We start from the raw sequence: 24706 nt of genomic DNA, 5'->3' as shown, positions 1-24706 counted from the left end.
AAACTTTTTCGAAAGGTGGTGCCAGATAGGGGGACACTTTATGTGGAGTAGTTTCGTTTTATAGTTAGTCTTGAAACTTAAAAACAGGTTGCAAAATTGGGGCCGTGACAAATCCTAGTAGAAATTTGCTTAGTGCAGGCTCAGCCCCCCAGTTCTAAAAGAACATATTTTCCATGCCTTGAGACAAAGGGAGCATCCAGAAAGTGAGCCAGGATCGATTTCTGCCTTCAGAGCACCATTTGGTGGTGTTAGAATGCTATACGAAGAATTGTGTGGAAAAACAAGCAGAAAAAGTGAATGCTTTGTAGGATCATCAAAAGTCACTTTACAGGAGTATTTTAAATTCCCGGGTGCCAAGCAAAGCAAAAGTCCTACCTTACAGAGAACGATTTGTTCATGAGATGACCCAAAGCTGCAGGTCGCTTATGTTTATCATTAGGCATCCACATTCTAAGGAAGTTCCACTTTCAAACTTTGCTGCTGTCCATGCTTTCTTCTATAGGAAGAATTTGGAACTATAAAATTTGAGAGGCTTCAGCATCTGTGGAAATTTGAGAGCATTGCTTTTCTCCCCCTCCTTTCCCTTCTATTGAATATAGAGTGTTGTAACAAAAGCATTGTGGCCACAGTGCATTTTAAATGTCAAAATTTGCGCATAGTATATCTCAAAAAAAATTTAACTTTAGATTCTGAACTTTGAAAACCTCAGAACATTTTTGGAGACTCATTGCAGCAAATAAACAGAGTGTGTTGCAGGAGGATTTAATGAAGACGTGATTTTTCTCGCTGTTGGTTCTCAGTGCTCCTCAGGTGAAAATGATGAGGCGGCTTCGGGGCCCAGCTGAAGACGGGATCCAGGGAAGTTTGAAAGCAGAGCCAAACCTTTACAGGTTTACCTGGAAACCCAGAGTGGTTTGGATGGGGTGCTGGTTTTACCATTGTGGTTGCTAATTTAGTTTTTATGAAAATTAAAATGTTAATATTTATAAAGTATTTAGTACAGTCCCTGGGCCATAAGGAGTACTATGGGCTTTTTAAAAAATGATTTCAGAGAAGATAATAAATTATAGAAGTGAGTTGTCACTTGCTTTGACATATTTCAGATTTTAAAATAGCAAAGTTTACAAAACTTGTTTTGAGAAAAAAAAGCAATCTATATTACATAATAAGCTGTTGATTTTAATGTTAAATTTTGATTTTGAAATTTGTTCTACTTCAATTTCTACAGTTAATGTGTTGAGATTTATAGATAACTTTCTATTAACATGTTTATATTCTAACACGACTATTGAATTTGAACCATGAATCACTTCTATGCATATTTTCATATCATCCTGCAACTTTGTTATAGGTACCTAGACTGTATCCAAGGAGACCTGTTCAGATCAGAAATAATAATTCCGTCTAACTTCACAAAATAAGCTTCCATTTTAAAAATTGGATTTGAATTTAAATGAAAATGCTAATTTAGAATTCAGTTCCATTCTTTAACTAGCTGAAAGAAATCATAGAAAACAAAAATTGTACCAGGTTACTAATAATTTGCATTAAAGAGGAAGAAATGGAATTAATTTAAAAATTAAGAAGACATTGAAGATGATCCAGTGAAGTTAAGTAATAGAGAACTCAGCTTTTAATTTGGTCAAGATTATGGTTTTACATGGAAGCTTTGCTGAAATTAGCAAAGTCAAGCTTTGCTTGACTCTAATGTTTTAGGTGTTACACAAAGCTAGATAAAATTATATTATTCATATACTCTTTTATTATATTGTTTCAGCTGTGTTTTATAATTGAGAGACTGCAAGTGTTTGTTGAATGCATCTCATGTGTCTGGTATTAGACAAATAAAATAAGCATGACTCTAATGTTTGAGGGAGCATCTTGTCCTTTTGGGGGTAGCTTAGGGGCTCTGCTGTCTGGAGAATTAATTTTACAGATCTGTGCTATATAGAAAATTGGTACACACTAATATATATCTTGAGCTCTGTTTTAACAACATGATCCATACTATTTAAACCATTAGCTTAAATGAAAAGTATTTTATTTTACGTTAGTAAAGTTGTATTTATTTAATTCAGTAATAAAATTAATTTGGAGTTGCTGGCATTGTGCCTTCACAGGTTTCTGTGACTCATTTGCTGGGAAAGTGTGATTCAAGACACTAGAATCATTTTTTCTCATGTGCTAAAACTCATGTTTTAGCTATGGGCAAGTTTTCATGGCAGATTTAAAACAAATATTCTCTAATATTATTTGGAAGCTGGGTGATGTCTAACCTTACATTAATAACTAGGACTAGTCAAGTTGTAATCAAAACGTTAAGTCTCTAAGTTCATGGACTCTAAAGTTATCAGTGATACATCATTCTGGTATGTTAATTTAGTTTTTCTCACATTTTTACAGTTTAACTCTTGTACTGCTCATCATGAGCTCTAGACAATTAATTGCATTTAGAAGCAAAATCTCTGTTTTATTGTTAGTATTAACTAACAAGGACTAAGTGGTCTTGGAATTTAGATTTAAAACTAAGCACACTCACAAATCATTTAAAGCTATTTCTTAATGTTTTCTCCTAGCGGAGAAATGATAACTCTATGATCTACGTGTCTTGGTCAGTGCTCATTATGTTGATAGCGTAACTCACCCTTACTCCTACCCCCTCTTGGAAACAAAATATATTCTCATAGTTTAAATGTGTTATGGTGGCATAATAATAATTGTGTGATATAACCTGGACTTTTTGTTTGCAAAGCAATTTAAAAATCAGTTTTCTGAGTTGTTACTTTGAACTTAAGTCATGGGCTGATGTTTCCCATTGTTCCGAGGAAGAGCATGAATCCTGATTTCTCAGATACTCCTGTAGGCACTGTATGCCTATTTTGACTTGTGATGTTTCTCATGACAGTGTCCTGCTTTTCTGACTTTCTGTGAAATGTTTAGAAAAATTAGTTGAATAGTTTTTCAGGAAAATGAAAGGAATTTCGTCAGGCTGTATCAGCTATAAGAAAGTAGGAACGTATATAAAAGACCTGCAATTCTCGGGTCTCACTTTAAACTTCACAACTTCCCGACTCTAGATGATATGCAGTCTTGCACCGTGGGCTGTCTCCAACTTTCTGTCATTAGAAAAACTGGATAAAAATTATTCCAAAGTTGTTCTTACAGAGAAATCTGAGCCTGGAATTGCTTTGATTTAAAAAACAAAAACCAAATGATTGCTTTAAAAATGAATCGAATGATATCGTATGGTCTTTATTCTCCACTCTGGTTGTCAGTGTGCATGGCTTCACTTCACAGATACGTTCAGGTATCTGTGGGGCTTGTAACCTTCTAGCAGCTGACTGACAGGCTGCTTTTCTATAGTAACACTGCTTGGAAATCATGTTCTTTTTGAGGGGGATTTTTTAACCATTTCTGGAGCTCTTGACTTCCCTTTCTAGCCAGGCTTAATCTGTCGTGTCAGCCCCAGGAACTGGCAATTAGTGTCGCGGCTCCCTGCTCCCCACCAGGGGGCAGCACCGCACCCTGCCTTTCCTGGAGACCTGAGTGCAGCCTGGCTCCCTCATAACCTCAGGGGGCTCCGCCCTCCTTCCTCATACAGCACTTACTTATTTTTGGTATTTTCTTACATTTTTTAAGGCTTAGTAAGTGTCCAATAAATGGTAGCTATTCAGACACTGTGCTATAAGGGTTATAGCTTCTCAGTGTTGATTGTTCTGTGTCCCAGAATCCCGTCTTCAGTGATGGTTTGGTCTTTCATTTCAAAGACCTCGTGTTTATTATAACTTGGAAAGTCTTAAGAGGAGAACAAACACCTGGAAGTTATGGAGCAGTAGGACGTATCAGGTATGAAAGCAGGTACTTTTCATACGCTGCTGCACAGTCTGGAGACGCAGACAGGCAGGGTCACAGCAGAGACAGCGCAGTCAGACGATGGCATTGCAGAGTTTTAATACTCCTGTTTTGCTGTTGAGTAAACAGAGGCTCGGAGAGGTTAAATCCTAGTAGAACAAAGATTCCCTTCAGAGAGAATTCCAAATTCCATGCTGTATCAATTATATCATGCAACCTTGCCATGAAAACAACAAAAAGATTTGTTGAAAGTGACCAGAGCCGCTGTGTGAATGCCCGAGACCGATCTCGGCGACGCAGCTCCTGCGACGTGGTGACAGCAGAATTTATGGTTGATGTGCTTAAAACTTTAGCGGGGAAACGGGGTTAAGTGTCCAGAGGCCTCGCGTGATCTCGTGAAAGCCCTAATATATATGCGTTTACATACACAGACGTATAATGCATGACCTGTTCTGCACTCATCAAAACAGGCATAAATGCAGTACACTTAATTTCTTAAAACCTGTCAATAAGATTTTATCTTAAAATGATAATCCTATTTTATTAAATTTAACTTACCCTCTCTTACCTGCTAGGAAATTTACAGAATCTCTCTCCTCTGCAATGTCAACAAGATATTGATAAATTTGTTTTGTTCCAGAAAATGGGCAAATAAGGAATTTATTTTGCCTGCGTCTATGATTTTTATAATTTGGAATTGTTATTTCACATCGTCAGCTTCCTCTCCTGGGTATAATGCGCATAGCAACCCGGGTGGCTGATACATAAGCAGCTTGCGTCCTGCTGATGTAAATCGTTGAGCGTAACCAGGAGGGTCCTGACCCAGGACCATTCGTCTGCTGCTCTGTGTTCCCCTCTTGCTCCTTGTGTGCTTTCAGCTTCCTCACATCCCCTGGCGTCTGCCCTCCTTGTACATACGGCAGAGGCTTCTTAGACCCAACTTCACCTGTTATGCCTCTCGAGGTTCTGTTAGAAAATCTTAATCTCAGCCCACCTTCCATTTTACTGTTTTTTTATTCCTATTTTATTTTTTTTCTTGTTATTGCTATCCTCAAGAGTAGTACCTCAAAATCTGCAGAAGAGTGACCGAGAATATGGGCTCAGAGTCGGGTGTAGCTATTGGACCTTGGCGAGTTCCTTCCCCGTGGCTTCCTCATCTGTGAAATGGAATATAGTACTCACCTCAGAGATTTGCTGAAATGATTACATGAGATAAAATATAACTCATTTGGCACCATACTTGCTACATCATAAGTACTGGCTACTATCCTTATTATTAACATATTTTAAAAAGAAAATTCTCATAGTTAGAAAAAGGCATGTTCAGAAGTAAATTCAAATATTATGTACTAGAATTTCACACAAGTGTCTTTTGAAGGGATATCTGTTTTTCCTGATTATGTGTGTGAAAGCACACACCACAACAAAATATATGTCGCCGTTACTACATTAGGGCTCACCTTCAGGCATTTCGCTGGATCCAAGGTGAAAATTCTGAAGATGAATAGCTGGAGAAAAGCCTCTCTTGACACCTGCCTGGGTTCTCTTCCGTTGCCCCTGGTTACGTGGTACACGGTGTTCTGCTTTGGAACGTCACAGCCAAATCTGCCATTGTTCCATGTTGATGGAGCCAGTCCACAGACAAGCTCTCCAGGGAGAGAGACCAGAAACTGACACTGCCCATCTTAGCCCGTGGGCTGGATGCCTCCTGTAATCCTCACAACGACCCTGTGGGTTAGGTAATTATTTCTTCCAGATTTTATGTGCGTTACTATTTCCAAATCAAAAATCATCAAACTGTTTTAAAAATAATATGTGTGCTTATGTGGCCAGTGGAGAAGAGGATTATGATTAACCTGGATTGTCTTAAATTCAGGGCACATCGTTGCTATAGTTATGGTGTCGTAATGTGGTATATAATGAAGAGAGAGGCTTTGTGGAGGATTAATCTGGTACACTGATCTGCAGATCTGTCAATGAGATTCAAATATTTCTTTTTCTGTGTGTGTATGTGTGTGTGTTCGTGGATGTGTACAGCTTCTGTATGAAAAAGCCTGAGGCTGAACCAGGATGCCTTGTTATGACGGATGCCCAAAGAAACATAGTCACACATAAATCATTTGTATGTGAACCAGTTCAGTGGGAAGTATGTGCACAGCTGCTTGACCCAAACACCTGATATCCAAAGCTTTAAAAGAAGTTTTAACTCAAGTCCTTGGAAAGAATAACTTAAGTTTCTTTAATATGCTTGAGTTAGCAAAACATTAAAACTTCAAACTGTTTCAATTGGTCAGAGTATCCTTATAAAATTGAATCATAGCCTTCTGTTATGTATCCTTGAATTATCGTCTATGATTTTTACAAGATATTTTATATATTTATATATATAGTACTTTACAATCAATTAATGCCACGTAACTGACAGTAATTGTTTCCAAATTAAGGAAATGCTACATGTAAAATTGCAAATTTATGTAACGGAAACTTTTATTCACGTAGGAAGATGGTCCTACACTTTACTCTTCCTTTGTTTCAGTGTCATCGAATTACGAAAGTAATACTTGTAAAAACTCAAACAATATGTATAAAGGACAGAGTGGGGGCCTGTGTCATCTCCTGGCCCCTCCCAGCCTCACAGTGGCCACTGTGTACGTACGGTCCACTGTGACCTCGCAGACCTTTTTCTCTGCCCATGCAGGCAAGTATATTCTTGTAAAGAGTGGTTCTCACAAAATGAGGAATTAAGAGCATTCCAATTGAAAAAAAGTTTTAGTTGATGATGTTAGTCATTGTGCTAAAAGGAATGATTTCACAAACACAGATCATTTTGTTGTAGGCCAACTTTCCAGGGTCTAGTTAAAAAAAATAGTGTTTTATAGGAGTAAATTAAAAGCATTTAGTGGAATATTTTGCCCTTGGTTTTCTGTATTTTGCAGTGTCCAAGGATAGTTTGTTGATGAAGGGTGAAGTATTTAGGGAAGATGGAAAAACAACCCTTGTCAACTAAAGTAATAAAACTGAGTTAATCCCAAGTTGACAATTTAAATCCCTTTAAAATTGCTTGTCTCAATGAAGAAACCATCCACCAGTCTGTCACCTACTTTGAGTTTATTAGTAGTGGAATTTCTTAGGTGACTCTTTAAACCTTCCGTAGGCAAGGTTCCCAAGTTGTTAATGAAGGTTTCCTGTTGCTGGGAAAGCCAACCCTGGTTTGGTGTCTGATAGGGGTCCGTGGGGCAGAGGGAGGTCTGGAAATGGCCGGTTGGAACTAATTTGTCCTGTTCCCAGGCCCTTTCTGCCCCGATACACTTGTCACTTGAAGAAATATGCGCAGAGCGTGGGGACTGAGCATGAGGTGTCAGGATTCTTTCATGTGAAAGTTTCCGCTTAAGTGAAAATTTAAAAATGCAGTTAGTAAGTATGTAAGAAAATGTGGACTTCCTCAAATCCTTTGTGAAGCAGAGCAGTATAGAAAGTGGATGTGTAAAAACCCAAAGGTTTTTATTTCAGGTAGTAGCTGTGAATGGTAAAGTTAATATCATTTTCCTAAGAGTAGTTTAATCACGTGTCTCTTTTTAGATTTTTTTAACTCTCTGAAAATTTCATTTTCAAATTTGAATTTGTCACCTGTATAACGTTGTCTTTTTCTGAAGATGATTTCTTCAGGGCTCTCCCTTGTTTGGGGTTTTACGTTTTCTTGAATCAGATCTCTGGCCTCTGGAGTTCATCGTCTCTCCGGGGAGACCCCATTGGACCGTGCTGAGTTCAGTGCTGCGAGAGCTCATAACAGAAGCCCCCCTTCCTTTCGCTGGTGTGGGGGTGGGAGGTGCTGTCAAGGAAGGCTTCTGAACGGAGGGGCTCCTGAGGTGATCCCGGAGAGGCGTGAGCGCGGCCATCAGGCAAGGAGCAGTGGGCTTAGGGAGTGAGTGGCCAGGGGCCGATGGCATCTGCAAAAGCCTGGCCGTGAGAGAGACCAGAACATGGTCAAGTACCTGGTGGAAGTTCCATCTGGCTGTGTAGAGTAATTACAAACATTCAGTATAAAGTAATACATATTCATTGTATATAAAATTTGAAAAATACAGGGAACAAGAAGACATATACTATCACTAATTTCAAGCTGCAGAATTTACTGTGAACATTTTGTTATGATTTTCTCATGCCTCATGTTTATATTTGTAGAACAAAATATTTGCCTGTTTAGTATAATCCCAGCTTGGCTTAAACGATAGATATGTATGTAGGCATAAAATTCATATATATATATATGAAAACATATTTTAAATAAAACCAGGATCATGCCAAACATGCTATTTGTTGCCTGCTTTCTTCACATTACATTACACTTAATTATCTTAATGCCCTTGGATGCAATTGTATTTTAAGTTGAAATGTTTCATCTCTGTGAATAAAAAGAAATATTCTTGCAGTTAACCGTCTGTATTCTTCTCTGCAGGAAGAATGTTTCCTGAACCTAGAGGCTCCTATATCAAGAGTATGTGGGTACGACACACCATTTCCCCACGTTTTTGAGCCTTTCTACATCCCAGACAAATGGAAGTGCTATGATGCCCTTCGAAAGATGATCAACTATTGACCCCACAGGTAAGTTGGCCTTGCATTTTGGGAAAGCTCATGTGTGTCCCTGACATTAACGTATGTTAACCAAGGAACAATGGTCATCAGTGTGTTGTATTTGATAAATGGCAACTTCCAGAACAAAATGTGGATTTCAGAAAAAAATTCAAATTTATAGTAGTCTGTTTACATTTAATAGAAACACATCAAGCATACGTATTGTCTCATTTCTATGAAACAGATGCATGCATATGTTGACATTGAATGATCATGGGTGAAGATACTCTCTGCTGGGATTTGGTTGCAAATATACTTCACCCCATTGTTCCAGCTTTTACTCTCATTTCTGTATATTTTTACCAGCTACTTAAACTGTTCATGAATAGGGGTAATTTCTGTTACTTAAAGCTGGCCCTTCGTGCACCATTATTTTGAACTCCTGTGATTTCAGATATATGACTTTCCTTTCATATTATCTGAAAAATAGTTTTGTTGAACAGGAAACCTATTTATTATGTATAAGGGAAAGTTTTACTTAAGAAAAAAAATCCACCACTACTATTGCCACAACCTTTTCTGGCAAATGAGTCTTTTAAAATTGTGGACAATAGGTGATATTTATTCATTATGATTTTCTTAGTAATGCTTATCTGCCCCTTCAGCAGTGTTATTCTAGCCAAAATGAACACCGTTAAAAATGGTGAAGTTAGTTTTCAGGGTTTTAATGTAGAAGTTGCTATCATTGACACACTGATTTATCTTTGGCTTTTTTTTAAAAAAACGATTGGCACCTGAGCTAACATCTGTTGCCAATCATTTTTTCTTCTTCTTCTTCTTCTCCCCAAAGCCCCCCAGTGCATGTGGTATATTCTAGTTGTGGGTCCCTCTGGTTGTGCTATGTGGGACGCCGCCTCAGCATGGCCTGATGAGTGGTACCATGTCTACACCCAGGATCCGAACCAGTGAAACCCTGGGCCACCGAAGTGGAGTGCGAGAACTTAACCACTCAGCCATGGGGCCGGCCCCTACCTTTGGCATTTTTGACGTGGTTCAAAATGCATAGATAGGGATTAAATGCTTTACATTTTAATATCTAGTTGTCCAAAACATAGTAATATACATTTTGAAGAACCGTAGCCTTTCACAGGAGCAGGGAGAATAGGCTGTGTGTAGTAACACAGCCTGTGCTTTTTAAAGATAAGAAAGACTATAATTCTTGAATTCTGTTCGTGTGTGGTAAAGCCAAGTCACCTAAAACCAGAGAGATACCTGTACATTTGTGCAGATGGAGAAAATAACGCCCCCATCTGCCTTTATGATCCCCACAGTTTTGCAGCTCTGTTCTGAGAATATTGTTAGAGATGTACTTTAGGCCTTCGGTTCTCACATGCCGGTGTTCTCGTGGACCGCAGAGGTGCGTGCTGGATTTCTGATGTCCTCTGACTGTCTGTGAAAGCAGCTAAGTCACACCTGGGACTGGTTAGAGGACTTCCTCCCTTTTGTTGTCCGTTTTGTTTCCTCCATGGCCCATCCATAATGGAGAATCAAGGTGATAACGTGTGGCCGTATGCCTTGTTGCTATTTTTAAAGTAATATTTAGGTACTGCTTTCCAATTTTGATATATATTTCTTTTTAAACATAAAAAAATTGAATATTTAAATCTATCATGAAAATATGATAAAAGAAGAATAGCTCTTCTATGTTAAATATGGCATTAAAGAAAGTAGTCATGCAATGAGAAAATCTATATTTAATTTACAGTAGCCAGAATGTCTATAATTGTTATTGATTTCTTTTACAGAGACACTGGAAGATTATGACTAGATATGGAAATATTTTTCTGAATTTTTATATTTCTTCAGATTTATCTCTTCTTGAAAATAGAGGTTTTATGAAATAAATCATCTTGGATATTGGCTGAAAAATTATAAATTATTGTATGAACACATGTGAATTGACGATTTCCATTAAGAATGTTTTAAATTAACTTTTTAAAATGTTCCACACGGTGGTCTTATAAATTCCATTTAATTACATCTGTAAATATTGGGTGTGGGGTAGTAGTCAATAAAACAAAATCAGATTATCTTCAGGTTGTGTGTCCTTTTGTTTCATTAGTGAAAAGAATTTTCGTTGCACAGTAATAGATTGTTAACTTGTTAATTAAATCTGAATGAAAGTGAAATGTTTAGAAATGCTGGTTTTCAGCTTTATTATATTTGGCTTAGTTCTTTCTGGCTAAGATGGTTGTATGTTGATGAAACTTCTGGAATGTCTTTCCTTGTTCTTCCCTCTTGTCTCAACAAGGTGTGCTGGACGCACTCCCTTTTTCTCCAGAGCCTGGTGGGGCAGGATTGTCCTGCTGCCTCTCTTTCTTTTGGGAGATGGACAGCAAGAGCCTGTCTTTTACTATAAAATCGCCAAGCTTTTGCTGCAGTTGTGTTTTTTTGGGCCGTGATGTTGCAAAGCAAATACTTTTTCCATGTTCTTTATATTATTACATAGATAAAAAGAAAAGCAACATTAGCAGCAACAAAAGGCTTCGACAGGAGGAAGCTTCCTTGTCGGGGCCTCTCGCTCCTTACTGTGCCTCTGCTGCCCTTCACCACAGCTTTAGACAGGCCTGAACAGCCTCAGGAATCCCTGCACCTCCCCTCTCACAGATTCCAGAAGAGTTTCTTCTCGCCTGTTCCAGCAGAAAGGTCGCCGCCCCGAAAAGAGCAGAGAACCAGGGTCATGCAGTATTTTCCTTTCTCTATAAACACGGGAAAAATGGACATTTTCTTTTGATCACAAATGTATATATTACTTTAAAACTACAATTTAAAAAGTTGTGTCCTATTTATTTTTATCAGATATTTGGAGGAAGATATAGAAAGTAACATTTTTAGATTGCCTGGAACTTGGAGGTAAAGTAAGGCCCTTTATCCCAAACTCTGGATAGCAGTGGGCTGAAATAAAGAACCAAAGTGTTTGTTAGGGGTAAAAATAAAGCCCTGTTCTTCACGTAAAAATGGAAACACCTGTACAGTACAGGATGGGAAACGATGCGCTTGTCAGCAACAAGTCTGGAAAAGATTTTGGGAATCCATCTGGCTCATGGCACAGGACATTCTGAGTTTAAGACGCCGAGACTCAGTATAGACCTTGGCTGTGGTCCTCGCTCTCCACCCAAGACTCTCGGCCTCCTTGTGGGGCACTCTGCGCTCCCGGGTCCGTCCAGCAGGGCCGGAGATGTGCGGTAACCAATCACATCTTGGCCTATGGGTTCTATTTGAACATATTTGTTTTAGTTGAACTTACTTTTGTAGTTGATATTGTTTATGATTTTAATTGAAGTTTCTTATTTTAAGTTATATTGCCATGGTATCTGTTTAATACTATTTTTTCCTATCTATTCGTTATTAAAAGAATATTCCCTTTGCTATTTTGATTTTATTTTCTTGAATTCTGTTTGAAAGCAAGCATGAGGACAACTGTGGGGATCATCTGTGCCCGAAGTGCCCCAGTGTGAAACCATTCTCCCCTCCCATGAGCCCTGCAGTCCCACAGCTGATACCCGGGTCCCTCCCCAAGTAAACAGCTCACAGTTAACACTAGACTCAGACTGTGGCACAGGAGGTACATAGATATCTAAAACAGTTGTCTTAATACATTTTTTATGTGAAACAAGTGCTCCACATTGTGAAAATCAGGAAATAGTGATGAGAGATGCTCAAGATGTTAAATGAATGCCAGATTCAAAATCCCCACAACTCCCAGCCTCAGCATGGTAATAAGTCTGTTCCCTGTGACAACATGGGTGTATAAATGAATATAATCTGCTGTAGTTCAAGTTATCCAATCCCTTTAGGAAAAAAATATGATATCCATGTTCTATACAACTGATAGGCATTAGCCAAGCTAGGTGAACAGACCTGTATACATTAGAAAAAGAAATGAGGCATAAGATTGAGAGAATTACCTCAGTTCAGTGCCTTAGGTTTAAGCCACATAATTGAGACACTTTCGGTGAGAATCCTGAGAAGACGTCCCACGGAGGGGGTCCCCATTCGGTTTAGTGAAATCACTTCCCCAACAGCAGCCTGCGGTGGACACGTGTGGTTGCTGGCTGCCTGGCATCCCTGCCCCCACCTTCTAGTAACAGCACTGCTGTTTGTTTAGAGAGCTCCCTCCTCCGCCGCATGTGGCTCTGGAGGGACTGCCAGTCCCCATCCCGTCCAGCAGCAGCCACAGAGATGGCCCTGACCCAGGCCCGGGCGGGTACCTCAGAATAGAAGTCAGGTTCCCCGTGTACAAACAAAACTCGCCCTCAGCCTGTCATTGACACTAAATTCTAGAGGTTCTCAAACTTCTGCCTGTTCCGAGGACACCAAGGATACAGCTGGTAGGTGTCAACCAGCTGGGCACACAACATGACCCTTAGCAGAAATGCTTGGCTGGGGGGTGAGGAGCATGACCCCAAAAGCATCATGTGGGAATTTCCAGAGAGACGTGAGGTTTGGAGACTTTGATGTGTTCCCCTGGGCTGTCTAGTTTGGAAAGAAAGAAAATACTCATGTGTGGGCAAAGATTTGGAAACTCTGATACGTGACATGTCCCTGAATACAGTGATTAAAGACATTTGCCAGGAAAATGAGAAAATAAGAGAAAGAATGAGGCAATCATAGCTGAAAAGGACTGGAAGTAAGAGGGGAAGCAGTCACCCTACTTTCAGTTTCGTAGATGATGCAGACAAGACTAAGTAATAGGGTTAGATCAACAGCAATCTCTTTTAAACTTTGTGTCTCCATAAAGAGAGAGTGTATTGCCTTTCAAAGTATACACAAGCAGTTTAAAAAATTGATTGTATACTAAGGCCCAAAGAAAAATATCAGTAAATATCCTGAAAAAAGACTATTAAAAGGCATCATGTCTTCTGAGCACATCCCCATTTTTTTTTTTTTTTTTTTTGAAGTTTCATTAGGGCAAACATCCTGCCTTTTTTTTCTTTCCGGGAAAGATTTGCTCTGAGCTAACATCCATTGCAATTCTCCCTCTCTGTTTTTTTTTTTTTTCTCCCCAAAGCCCCAGTACATTGTTGTATATTCTAGTTGTAAGTCCTTGTAGTTCTGTGTGAGCTGCCATCACAGCATGGCAACTGACGGACAAGTGGCGTGGTTCTGCCCGGGAACTGAACCCGGGCCACCAAAGTAGAGCACACAAAACCTTAACTGCTAGGCCATCAGGGCTGACTCGACCACATCCCAAATTAATCACAAATATTCCACTTACTTAGAAATAAAAAAGTACCCAACTAAGTAACTGGAAAGAAGGAGCAAATGTAAAGAATTACAGAATATTTAGAATAGAAGATCGTTCATGTGCTTCAGCCAAAGTTGCACTCAGAGGTGAATTCATAGACTTTGACTCTTTTAAAGAGAAAAACTGAAAATGTAAGAATGCAAGAATAAAGGAGGAAGAAGCCCAAGAAGAATGAAAAGGATAATAAAATTAAAAGCAGAAAGTTCCAAATGGGAAAAATAAAATTGTAAAATCGAAAAGTTATTTTTTCTTAAAAATGAGTTTTTAAACAATTCTATATATCTGTGTCCCATGAGAGTGGAAGTTTTTATGTAATCGTGGTATTAGCATATAGAGGCCACATGCTGGCTGTGCCTGCATCAGCTAATACTGTCCAGGTCCTTTGTCTGAGGGGAGGAAATTATTTAGCAAAACCTAATCATTTACCCAAACTATTGATAAGCAAAGGTCTTTGTTATTAGGATATTTTATTCCATCACTTTAAGAAAATAATTATTAAAGTCTTGTTTTGCTAAAAGTCCTTCAGTTTCTTGCTGAGGCCTACTTGGCTACCATAAATATTTTATTGACTGCGAATTTTCATAAGGTACAGTGACTATAAAGAATTAGAATAATTATTTTAAAAATGTTTGCTTGATCATTTGGAACATCTGCCTACCTATTATCCTGGGATTCTTTTCCTCCATCCACAATGTTTTGCTGGTTCCACAAAGGCAGGGGGCTGTGGTCTGTTTGTTTCCCACCAATTCTGCAGAGCCTACGATAGTCCTGGTCTGCAGAGGGTCTCAACATGTTGCTGAACGAACAAACAAAAGGAGATACGGGCCTGTCCTGGAAGCAGACATTGACCTGAGAAGCACTTGGGTAGGGCCCTCTTTGCAAGGTGTACACATTTAAGTGGTATTTTGGTAGCATTTGATATTTTATGCCAGTTGATATTATGTACCACCACAGGCATGGGTTGTATTTCATTTCTTAAGGAAATTAGGAACAAAAACAGTCCTTCATACAGGGCTAAACCTCAAGGGTCCCCAAAAGATGAGCATTGTTCCTGTACTTTTAGGCCTGTTTCTCCAGATTTCAAAACGATGTATTTTTTAAGTAGCTCCATGAAAATATTGTACATCAAAGTGTATGTGCAAATGGCCAAACTACAATAGAATGCTCATTCGAAACTGTTAATTTAGGGGTGATGGACTGTCAGTAGTTTTTCTTAATTTTCTTAATCTTCTCCGTTCTTGAAGTCACAAATGGAGTCAGCCTGGCTCTAAGTTATCCTCCAGCAGCGCTGTCTGCTGTTCCCCTTCTGGTTGGTAGATTCTGCGGACTTGAGACTAGGCCAGTGATAGAACACCATCTTCTTGACCGCAATGACTCGTCAAGGGATATGGAAGGCGATCAAAATTGGGCCAATCAGAGCCCTTCTTCAGGATCTTTCAAACAAATAGATCTGGAAAGATGTTATTCTGGAGGGACCTATGGCCACCTTTCCTGTGGAGGAAGGCCCTCTTTATCCACATGGGAACAGAACCAATGTGCTGAGGAAATCTGCAGAGCAAGATGGACTCAGTCCTGGCCAGGTTTCAGTTTCTGGAGACAGTCACCCCCCAAACGAGCCGCACTTCTGCCACGTGCAGCCTCCACTATTCCCTTCTTCCTTTCGTTCTATGAGGAATTACTCCTGGAGCCTTCTGATAAACCACCACTTTCTTTGTTCTAGGTTGGATTTCTGTTGCTTGCAACCAAAAGCATCCTAATTCAGTCCTTCTAATGCTTTGAAATATACTGAGTTTGAAAGAAGAAAGTCCACATGTTTTTAATAAAATATACTGGGGGAAAACCCTCCACCCTTGGGACTAGTCTATATATCGGGCTTGAGTTTTTCCTGTCTATGACAAAAAAATTAGCTGCGCTTATTGCTGCATTAATGTCCATGAAAATAGACTTTCAGCCTGAAAGTTGAACGCTGGCAACCTTCCCTCTGGCCAGAATGATGAGCAGTTCCACAGCATCTGTCTCTTAGAAACCTCACTCTCTGGAGGCTTCTTCAGGCAAAGTCCTTACCTAAGGCGTGAAACCTTAGAACTGTTGTTAAACTTACCCATAGAGCTGAAAAACAGCCCTTGGGAGTTTTCATTTTCAAAGAATTTTAACAATAAGACTATTGTCAGTCTAACAGCAAATTTTTCTTTCTGAATATTTTGTGTGAATTCCTCATATTTAACCTCCTTCCGTTGAATCATAAGTTTACTTTGACCCTTATTTCATCTTTTATGTGAAATCAAAGAGGTTAGAGAACAATGTAGTGAATGTATGTGTAACTTCCGCCTAACATAAAAATCTGTCCTAGGCTACCCTAACCCAGAGGGAAAGTTAAAGCCCCATGCATAGTAACAAGTAGTGTTTTTTTAAAAAAATCTGTCCCAACTGCTAGACGGCCTCACAAGAGTTTCTCTAGTTATTTTTGCAGATTGCTGGAGGGTTGCTTTCGAACAGTCATTTGAACAGCCACATGGAGTCCATGCTTCTCTGGCTCTGGCTCTGGCTCCAGCTCCCTGCAGAAATGTCTGCTGCCAGCAGCTACAGCAGGCACTTCAGGGCTGCTCCTTCCACAGGGGCCACCAGCAGCCGGCCCTCACTGCCCTGAAGCGCCCCTGGAAGCTCCCCACAGGGACTAGGGATAGATGTGGGTACCACTGATGCTGTTTTTTGGGCCCCTGGAACTGAGACAGTGCTCTGTGTTCTCCTGAGAAGCGGGAAAATCTCTCATCTCCCGTTGAGATACAAGGATCCCAAGAGAGTGTGGCTGTGCCCCCAGCATCTCAGGGATATTTGGTAAAACAGATCAATTGTTGTACTTGGAACCTGTGTCGCTCTCTGGGGCTCAAGCATTGTTGTTGGTCTAAGTCTGGCTCCCAGCTCCCTCTTCCCTGAGAACGTGCGTCTGCGCGGGGCTGCTCTGTTTCTCAGTACACACAGACCATCGGCCGACTTGCCCACCCATCCTGCAGGCCAGTCTAGATCCTAGAGCAAGCCTCCTTTAGTCCTTGGCTTACTCTTCTAAGGAAAGACCTCATGTCTGTCAGATTTATTTGATGTTATTATGTGCACAGTAACAATTTTCATATAGATTATGGGAAAATTGCCTAGGAGAAAATGGACCAGCAATGCTTTGATATTTATGGTATATCCATATGATTAGATACAACGTAGAATTTGCAAGTAACGATTATGGAAATTATATAGCAACATGCTCATTATATACTTTTTAGTGGAAAAATCAGGATACAAAATTATATGTGTATTATGATTACCACTATTATTACTTATTACAACTATTATTACTTACGATTTTTCTTGCACATGAATAGAGAATATAGCAGTGTTAGAGTGAGGACCGTGAGTTATATCATTATAAAAGATAATTTACTTTTGAGTATGTTTATTATGCAAAGTAATAAAGTACTGGATATATATTTTGCTAAACTGTTAGTAAGTACTAAGCATTGCATAAGCTTCTTATCCTTTAAAACACGGTCCCTAAGCACCAGTACTAAAGAATCTTTTTGTTCGGCTGATTACTTCAAGAACCTGAAAAAAATAAAATGCAATTTTTTGTTTCTCCCTCTTAAACCCTCTCTTTCTCCCCCACCCCCATCATACACACACATACCACGAATGATTTGTTAGATAAACTCAAAAGGGAAGATTTAAAAAGAAATAATTCACCATCTACAGTACTATACTAATTTGCTTGTAAAGTTTTAAACTTTTCTATTGAGACATAAGTTTATTAGTTAGGGTCACAGCCCAAAAACTATGTCACATTCAAAGGTTTTAATTGCATAGTGTTTAATCAAGGGACTGTTTACAAAGGCCTGCGCAGATGCCAGGGACTGGGAAGGAAGGGGGAGGCTCTACCCGCCCCACCCTCCAAGGGGCACGGAGAGGGATGGCCCTGGAGCCTGATGAGAGCTACAGCCTAGCCTAGCAGGGGCTAAGGGGCTGCCTGACAAGGGGTGTGGCCACAGAGAAACAGAACAGCTGCTGAAACAGCATGGGGAGAGGGGAGGGTGCATATCCTGCTCTCCTTCTCATCCTGCCCGCTGATGGCCTGCCAGTGCTTCCCATGGCCAAACCCAATCTCAAGCTCAGAGGCCCAGGTAGCCTGGTGATGCAGTGCCTGGAAGTCAGCCTCTGCAAACCGAGCAGCGCGAGAAGGGTGGAGATGGACTTAAAGGGACCGATGGAGCCAGCCAGCGCACAAGCCCCAGCTACTCCATGTCATAGGAGACAGTAGCACCTGTACCTGTTTAACTGGACAAACCTGTTTACTTTCTCTTTTGCAAGCTTACTCTTCGAAGCTGATGGAAAATGTAGGTCTTTTTTAGTTATGCCACCTTTTCCTGGGTGGGCCTGGGTTTTTGATGGGTATGGTTCTGCTGGTGGAAATTTATGGCAGAGCATCTATAACTTGTATGGGCAATGATACTCTGGGAGTCCCCAGTCTTCCTGCAGACGTGTGGGCGGGGCGCACTCTCAACCTGTCGCCCAGCTGCCACGCGGGAGCACCTCTATGTGCCGCCTCACATCTACTGTTTCCTGGCTCTCTGCTTTTTTCTTTCTTCTTCCACTTTATTGAGCACAATCTCCAGTAGATTCCTTATAAAGTCTTCATGGGAAGCTAATTTTCTGAGACCTTTCATGTCAGAAAATAGCCTTACTCTAACCCTTGACTACTAACCTGGCTAAGTGTAAAATTTTAGGCTAAGAACAGAATAGCTAAGGCATTGCATAATTTTCTTCTCTCACTTGTCTAAGTCTCTTATTTCTCTCAAAATTTGTCTCTTTGTCGGACTTTGTGAGATCCTTCCTTGACCGTATCTTCTAACTTTCCTATTTTGGCCAACTTTTTTTTTTTTTAACCTTTGTTCCTTTCTCACAGCATCCCCTTCTGATTTTAAGGCTGCCGTATATGTATATATGTGTATATATACCTACAGGCATATACTTATATACTTAAATATGTACACATGTGTTTTATATGTGTGTTTTTAATCTCTCAGGATATGTATAAAGCTGTGGCTTTTTAAGAATTTTTATTGTTTTTTCTGAATGATATTGTTTCCCTTAGTTTCCATTTTTCCGTTTATTTTGGTTTCTCTCTTTTGTCTTATATATAAGGTGATGGCCAGTTGTTTCTGTCCAAGACTGAGGCATCAGCAGCTGATGTGGATTGTGGTATGTCTGGACAGTGGAATATTATTCGACTATAAAAATGAAGGAAGTCCTGATATATGCTGCAATGTGGATGAACTTGCAAAACGTTATGTCAGAGAGAGGCCAGATACAAAAGGTCACATACTGCATGTTTCTGTTTATATCAGATATCCAGGATAGATACATCCACGGAGACAGAGTGCAGAGCGGTGGGTGCTGGGGGTGGGGTGAAGGGGAGAGTGGGGAGAAAGTTCTTGAGGGGTGAGGGCTTTACTTTGGAGTGATAGAAATTTGTGGAACTACATAGAGATAGTGGGTGCACAACATTGTGAATGTATGAAATACCACTGACGTTCACTTTAAACTGGTTAATTTTATGTTATGTGAATATCGCTTCAATAAATTATTTTTCTTTAAGCTGACTGGGAGATCTGTCCTGTGTATGTGTGGCATGACAAGCAGTGGCCTTCATTTCTGGGTGATTGGGCAGAGAACCTACAATTAGAGAGGGCCCCAACATTGTTGATCCATGCAAGGGTTTCCTCTGGGGCTTTTTCCCAAGAAAAGTGTTCTGCTCTCCCTTCTAAAGAATGGCAGCCTAGTTCATTGAGTGCCACTTGGATCTGGGGTTAGGATGTAACATTAAATCCCATGTTTTCCACCTTGTGCATCATTCACTCTTGCTCTGAACTAGGTTTTCCTGATCCCAAAGGCTCTCCCTTTCGATTTCCCCAGGGGCTGAACCTCTGGTCTCCATGGGGCCGGTGGACACCTTGTTCTCCTCATAGGGGCGAGAGAAGGGAATCCCCAGTTTTCTTCCACTTCTCTCAACCCCTTTGTGCCACAGAGAGACCCGCCAAGGGCCTTGCTGAAGCCAGACAGCCTCTCCTCAGGATGGCCCTGTCCTCTGTCACTCTTCCTGTCATGGATTGGGGCTTCCCCCTCTGGCACAGCTCCTCTGATTTCACTCTCCTGACAATGTGTTTGTATACCCTCTCCACTTTTCTTTGTCTTTGAGGTTTATACTTTAAAAAATGTTTTCCTTCATTATCATTTTAATGCCATCTCCAGAAGGAGAGGAGACAAACCTATTTGTTGTTCAATAGGCTGGTTTAACTAGAAGGCTGTACATTCTTTTGGAAAACTTGCCAGGGGAATTTCTACCTCAGAATGAAAAGAATGTGGCCCAATTGTCAGCTCTAAAGTAAGCTGTGTGCTCAGGCAAGTTAACAGATTGCCTAATCTTTCCTTGTGCCTGACTTTGGATCATTAAAATGGTGATGGGAGGTGGTAAGGCAGGGCAGCACGTGAGGGACCCACATTTGTTAAATGCTGGTTATGTGCTAAGAGAACAACACTTCTGCTCCTTAAGTGCAAATTACTGAAAGTAAACATGTATTTACCCGTCTTGCGTGATTGTTTTTGCAAAGTATCAGTTCTCATAACTCGCTTTGAAATAGGTGGAAATTAAATAAGGTAGTGTCTCCGGAGCCCTAGAACCTCTGCCTGTGCCTCTGTTACAGACTTCTCACGCGCCACTGATTGTTTACACCTTTGACCCCCAGCCCCAGCAGGAAGGAATCCTGCCTTATTCATCATCGTGCGCAAAGTAACTCAATGAATAGTTGCACGATATATGGTGCTCCTGTTATAGGAATAATAATTTAAATGGAAGAAAATAAGTTGGTAAATAAATGTAAAGTCATCTTAGAGCTCAATATCAGTGATGAATAAAACAGAGCCTTGTGTTCACAGATTGCTGCTTGGCAATCCTTTTTTTTATTCTAAGAAATCCATTGGTACGTGTGCATTCCATCGCAAGGGCCAGAGATCTTCTCATATTAGTTTATGCAGGGTGGAATTTATTCTAACAAATCTAATTGCAGGAAGAACTCTAGGACTTATAAGAATTAGACAGTTGTTATATAGTTCTTTTAATCCCCCTCCTCTCTTGATATCTCCTCTCTGCTGCATGCCAGCTTCATTCTTTTCTCTCTGCTGACCTTCCAATTCATTCATCACCTAATGCTTGGTGGCCTTAAAATAGCGGCCTCTACCTGGCTTTCAAGCTTGGCTTCACATAGTTAATGGACTCAATATTTGTTAGTCCTAATTCTGGGTTCCCAGGAGTGGGAATAATGGGCCTAGCTTGGATCAGGTGTCCTGTCCTGGTTCACAAGTGGGACAGGGTGCACATGTGCACTGCGTGTGGAGGGTTGGGAAAAGATGGTTCCCTACCAGAATACGCTCGACAGGTCCCTCTCTCAGAAGGAGTTGATTATTGTTGTCGTTATTGTTGTTATGTCTTGCTAAGTAAGCTGTTTTATCCAAAACTAAGTAGATGAAGGTTAGGTGAAGTGTGAATGGACATGTTCTCCTTAGAGGATTTCATATAGCCAAGGAGCACCTAGGGGTGGGAATGGGACTGGGGGGTCCTTTGAGGCTGTCTTGTCTGGCACTGCTCTACTGTGATCAAATAGGAGCACCCACTCCCAAAAGAAATAGTACTCTTTCTCTGCTTCAGCCAAATTTCTCAAGTGGTCAGTCAGATGCTGGCAGCTAATAAAGGAATCGGCAAATGGAATTTGAGATAATGGAGCCTCTGTTACACCAAGGCTTGGGAGCCACACATGGGCAGAGGGATTAGCAAGTTTCCATTTCTGTGACTCTCTGAATGCTGTCTTTGCACACAGAGGTCACACATTGTGAACTGAGAAGGAATTAGAAGTACAGGCAGATTCTGAGAGAAAGTCAGAAAACTGGCATGGCGGAAAGGTAGAGCTGCTCCACAGAGGAAAGGTCACATTTTGTGTAGAAACAGTGGTCCTGAGAGTTGCACAATTAAGTAGGTCATTTTTGTATTGTGTCATTATTTAGATAGCCCATCTGTGTTCTAGGCTGTTTCTGAGAAGTAATGATTAATTGCAAGGGGAGGCATGGCCTGGAACTGGAGGCCTGTCTGGGCTCTGAAGCAGCACTAGGAAATCGACTTCCTGCTTCTTCCTATGATGGTCAGCTCAATCCTGCTTTCATACTCTCTTTGTTTCCTCACTTACCTTCAGTCCCCCAGGTCAAGGGAGTCTGACCTCATTTTGAGTCAGAGTGAACTCTTGAACTCCCAATCCTGGTTCAGTCAATTTCCTATAGCCAGGATAAAACTGTCTTTTGAGAAGGTACAGCAATACTTTCCTCCAAGAGATCAGGGCAAATAACAGGCATGATGATGCTTAATGGCTCCCTAGTGTAATCAGAGGTTGATATCATTGATTTTTGTGTCCTCCAGCCAGCTAACAAGCCATCCAGAGTGCCTGTCCTGGTGCTAGAATAGTGCTGGGTCGCTATTATAGCTGCTCTGGGGTGACCCAGCGGTAAGAGCAACCAAGGACTTGTCATAGGACCTGCCCAGCCTTGTATGGGGGGCATCGTCTCTTGGAATGCTCCCTAGATGAGAAAGTTTTGAGTAAAGCCTGGAATCTAAAATAGATATTTATGCTGTGAGACAAAGCAGAGAAGCCTTTACTGGTTGGGGCACATGCAAAATTTGACGTGAGAAAAGATCAAGTTGGCCTCCCAGTTTTAAACACTTTTCTCAGAAAAGTGGCCCTAAAACTTTCAAAAATTGCAAACTGCTTGAATTTTATACTTAATAAATGTTGTTCTGTCAACTCCCTGACTTGAAATGAAAGTTGCATTAACCAATGACGTGCCTTTAGATGTAAGTTTAAATAAAGCACCTCTAAGGAAGACTAAAATTCTATGTAATTTTACATAATTAAATGTAGCTATTTTGTCATGCTACAATTTTCTGCTTTGCTCCTTATGTCTACAATTTTGATGTTCATCATGGATTTGGATGGTTTATTTCAGTGCAAGCTTACCCACATTTGTAGAATGCAGATAGTAATTACTCTCTACCCAAAACCAGACAAGATGCCCCAAGTTCTCAGTTTGATGACACTTGGAAAATTTTTAGCAAAGAAAATAGTGAATGCTCTTCAAATCTGGGCACAAACAGTGAAGGCGAAAGTAGTTTCCAGAGGTCACTTTTCCTTCCACTTCTGTTTTAGCTTTCCTGCTTCTCTGTCCTCTTCATTGGCGAGAATTTGATTGAGCATATTGACATGAGCATTTCTAAAAAAAGACTGAAACTGCCGTACAATTCCAAGGGCTAATATGTTTTTGATCACAAGAAACTCTTTTTTCAAGAGCCTATCTTTAGGGAACATTTATTTTCTTGTCTCTTCAAATAAAAGATCATGCAGAATGTCAAAGTCTGAGGGCCTCTGAGTCTTGTATGCAATTTTTTTCTCATTCCCTTTCCATCACATGTGAAAATTAATGTTTTGGATTTTCTACACTTTTTGTGTGGAAAATTATTCATGTACTAAGCTCCTTGAAGTTAGAAAAGCTGACCTCATTCTGTGAGCTTTGTTATACGAACGGTATTATTATAAGCATAGCACAGGGCTGTGGGCCAAGGATATTACAAAAGAAATGTAGGATCAAGTCCATGCTCCGCAGAACAGACAGCCCAGCTAAGCAGAAGGAGCCCAGGAGTCTTTTAAGGTTTTCTTTTATAATAGATAAACTTGATTCTCTAAAAGTCTGAGGAAGTCTGCATAAAAATATTAAGAGATTAAGAGTACGAAGAGTATGTTAATATGGCAATTATGTAGGTGGCTTGTAGTTGACTAACATTTGGGCAACCCTATGCTTTCCTACAGTCTTACAGCTTCACAGTGAGCACTGGGCTGCTTCTGAGGACCACAGAATGGCTATTATTTACGCCATTGACACACAGACATGTGAGGCAGTGAGGTAGAAGTTACGAACAGTTGACAAATACTTCCAACCAACACACAACACCCTTTCTTCCTTGGAAAGTTTGGAATCACTAACCATAGTCCTCCAGTAGTATTCTTTCTTCTTAAATTCATGTGTGCGTATGAGTCATGTGCGCTAGGATTTAGAGAGTGTTTATCACTTACGTATTTATATTTTTACTGTGAACTCAAACATGCAATTACCTCAAACCTAAAATAAATATGACCAACTGAGGAAAGAAAGAACAGCTAGCTGGCATCCTCAAGAGACACTACCATGACCACAGGGCTCTGGATGGACTACTGGCAGCCACGAGGCTTGCAGAGAAACACAGACACTTGAACGAGGCATTGCTGTTGAGTCTGAAGAGAGCGTTTGATGGATGGGGGAGGAAGGAGATGCAGGTCTCGTGATGTCAGGTGGGGAGGTCTGGAGCAGTGACATAGTGGTGAGAGGACAACCCTGCTCTCTGATTGTTCAAAGTTATTTTCCGAAAAGTATTATTCTACAAGCAAAATGTGTTTATCTATCTATCTCAGAAGTAAGAAGAGCCTCTTTTCCCTCACTTTTTTTCTTCAGGCCTCTTCATTATCGCCAGTTGCCCCAAAGTGAGTAAACCCAGCCATTTGTCAGGAGCCTCACACTCTGGCTCTCAGCTGACATTAAAACCCAAACTTGTTCACACTGTAAAAATAGACTCATGATACCAGGAAAAGTGTTGGCAATTCATAGAAAGATAGGTTTGCTCTTCTTTGGCTTGCCCTGTACAATCAGCAAACCTGTTGAAAGCAAAGTTGGGACCAGGAACTCGTTCTGAGCAGGAAGCCGTAATGTGACACCCTCGGAAATAATTGAAAAGCAAATGATCTCACTACAACTGGTATTAGTCTTTCAGGTATAATCACTCAAAGATGCCTTAGAGTATAT

At 40.4% G+C, this 24706-nt stretch overlaps 1 protein-coding gene across 5 annotated transcripts in view; it reads left to right on the top strand.

Moving 5' to 3' along the window:
• Positions 1-19151, top strand: part of BCKDHB (branched chain keto acid dehydrogenase E1 subunit beta) — a 228280-nt gene extending 209129 nt beyond the window's left edge. For 2 of the 5 annotated variants that reach the window (XM_046675344.1, XM_046675341.1), the window contains 2 exons: positions 8309-8457; positions 10233-10517. In XM_046675344.1, coding sequence (XP_046531300.1) covers positions 8309-8449 — 141 coding nt within the window. In that variant the 3' untranslated portion in view covers positions 8450-8457; positions 10233-10517. Of the gene's footprint in view, positions 1-8308; positions 8458-10232; positions 10518-18919 lie in introns of those variants that run through there. The other 3 variants (XR_006890591.1, XR_006890592.1, XM_046675342.1) reach the window with 2 other exon arrangements.
• The last annotated feature ends 5555 nt before the right edge of the window (positions 19152-24706 follow it).

This window comes from Equus quagga, chromosome 11 (assembly GCF_021613505.1).
Source record: "Equus quagga isolate Etosha38 chromosome 11, UCLA_HA_Equagga_1.0, whole genome shotgun sequence".
NCBI classification, from domain to species: domain Eukaryota; kingdom Metazoa; phylum Chordata; class Mammalia; order Perissodactyla; family Equidae; genus Equus; species Equus quagga.
Note: the sequence above shows the minus strand (reverse complement) of the source record. Positions and strands in the feature narration are given on the sequence as shown.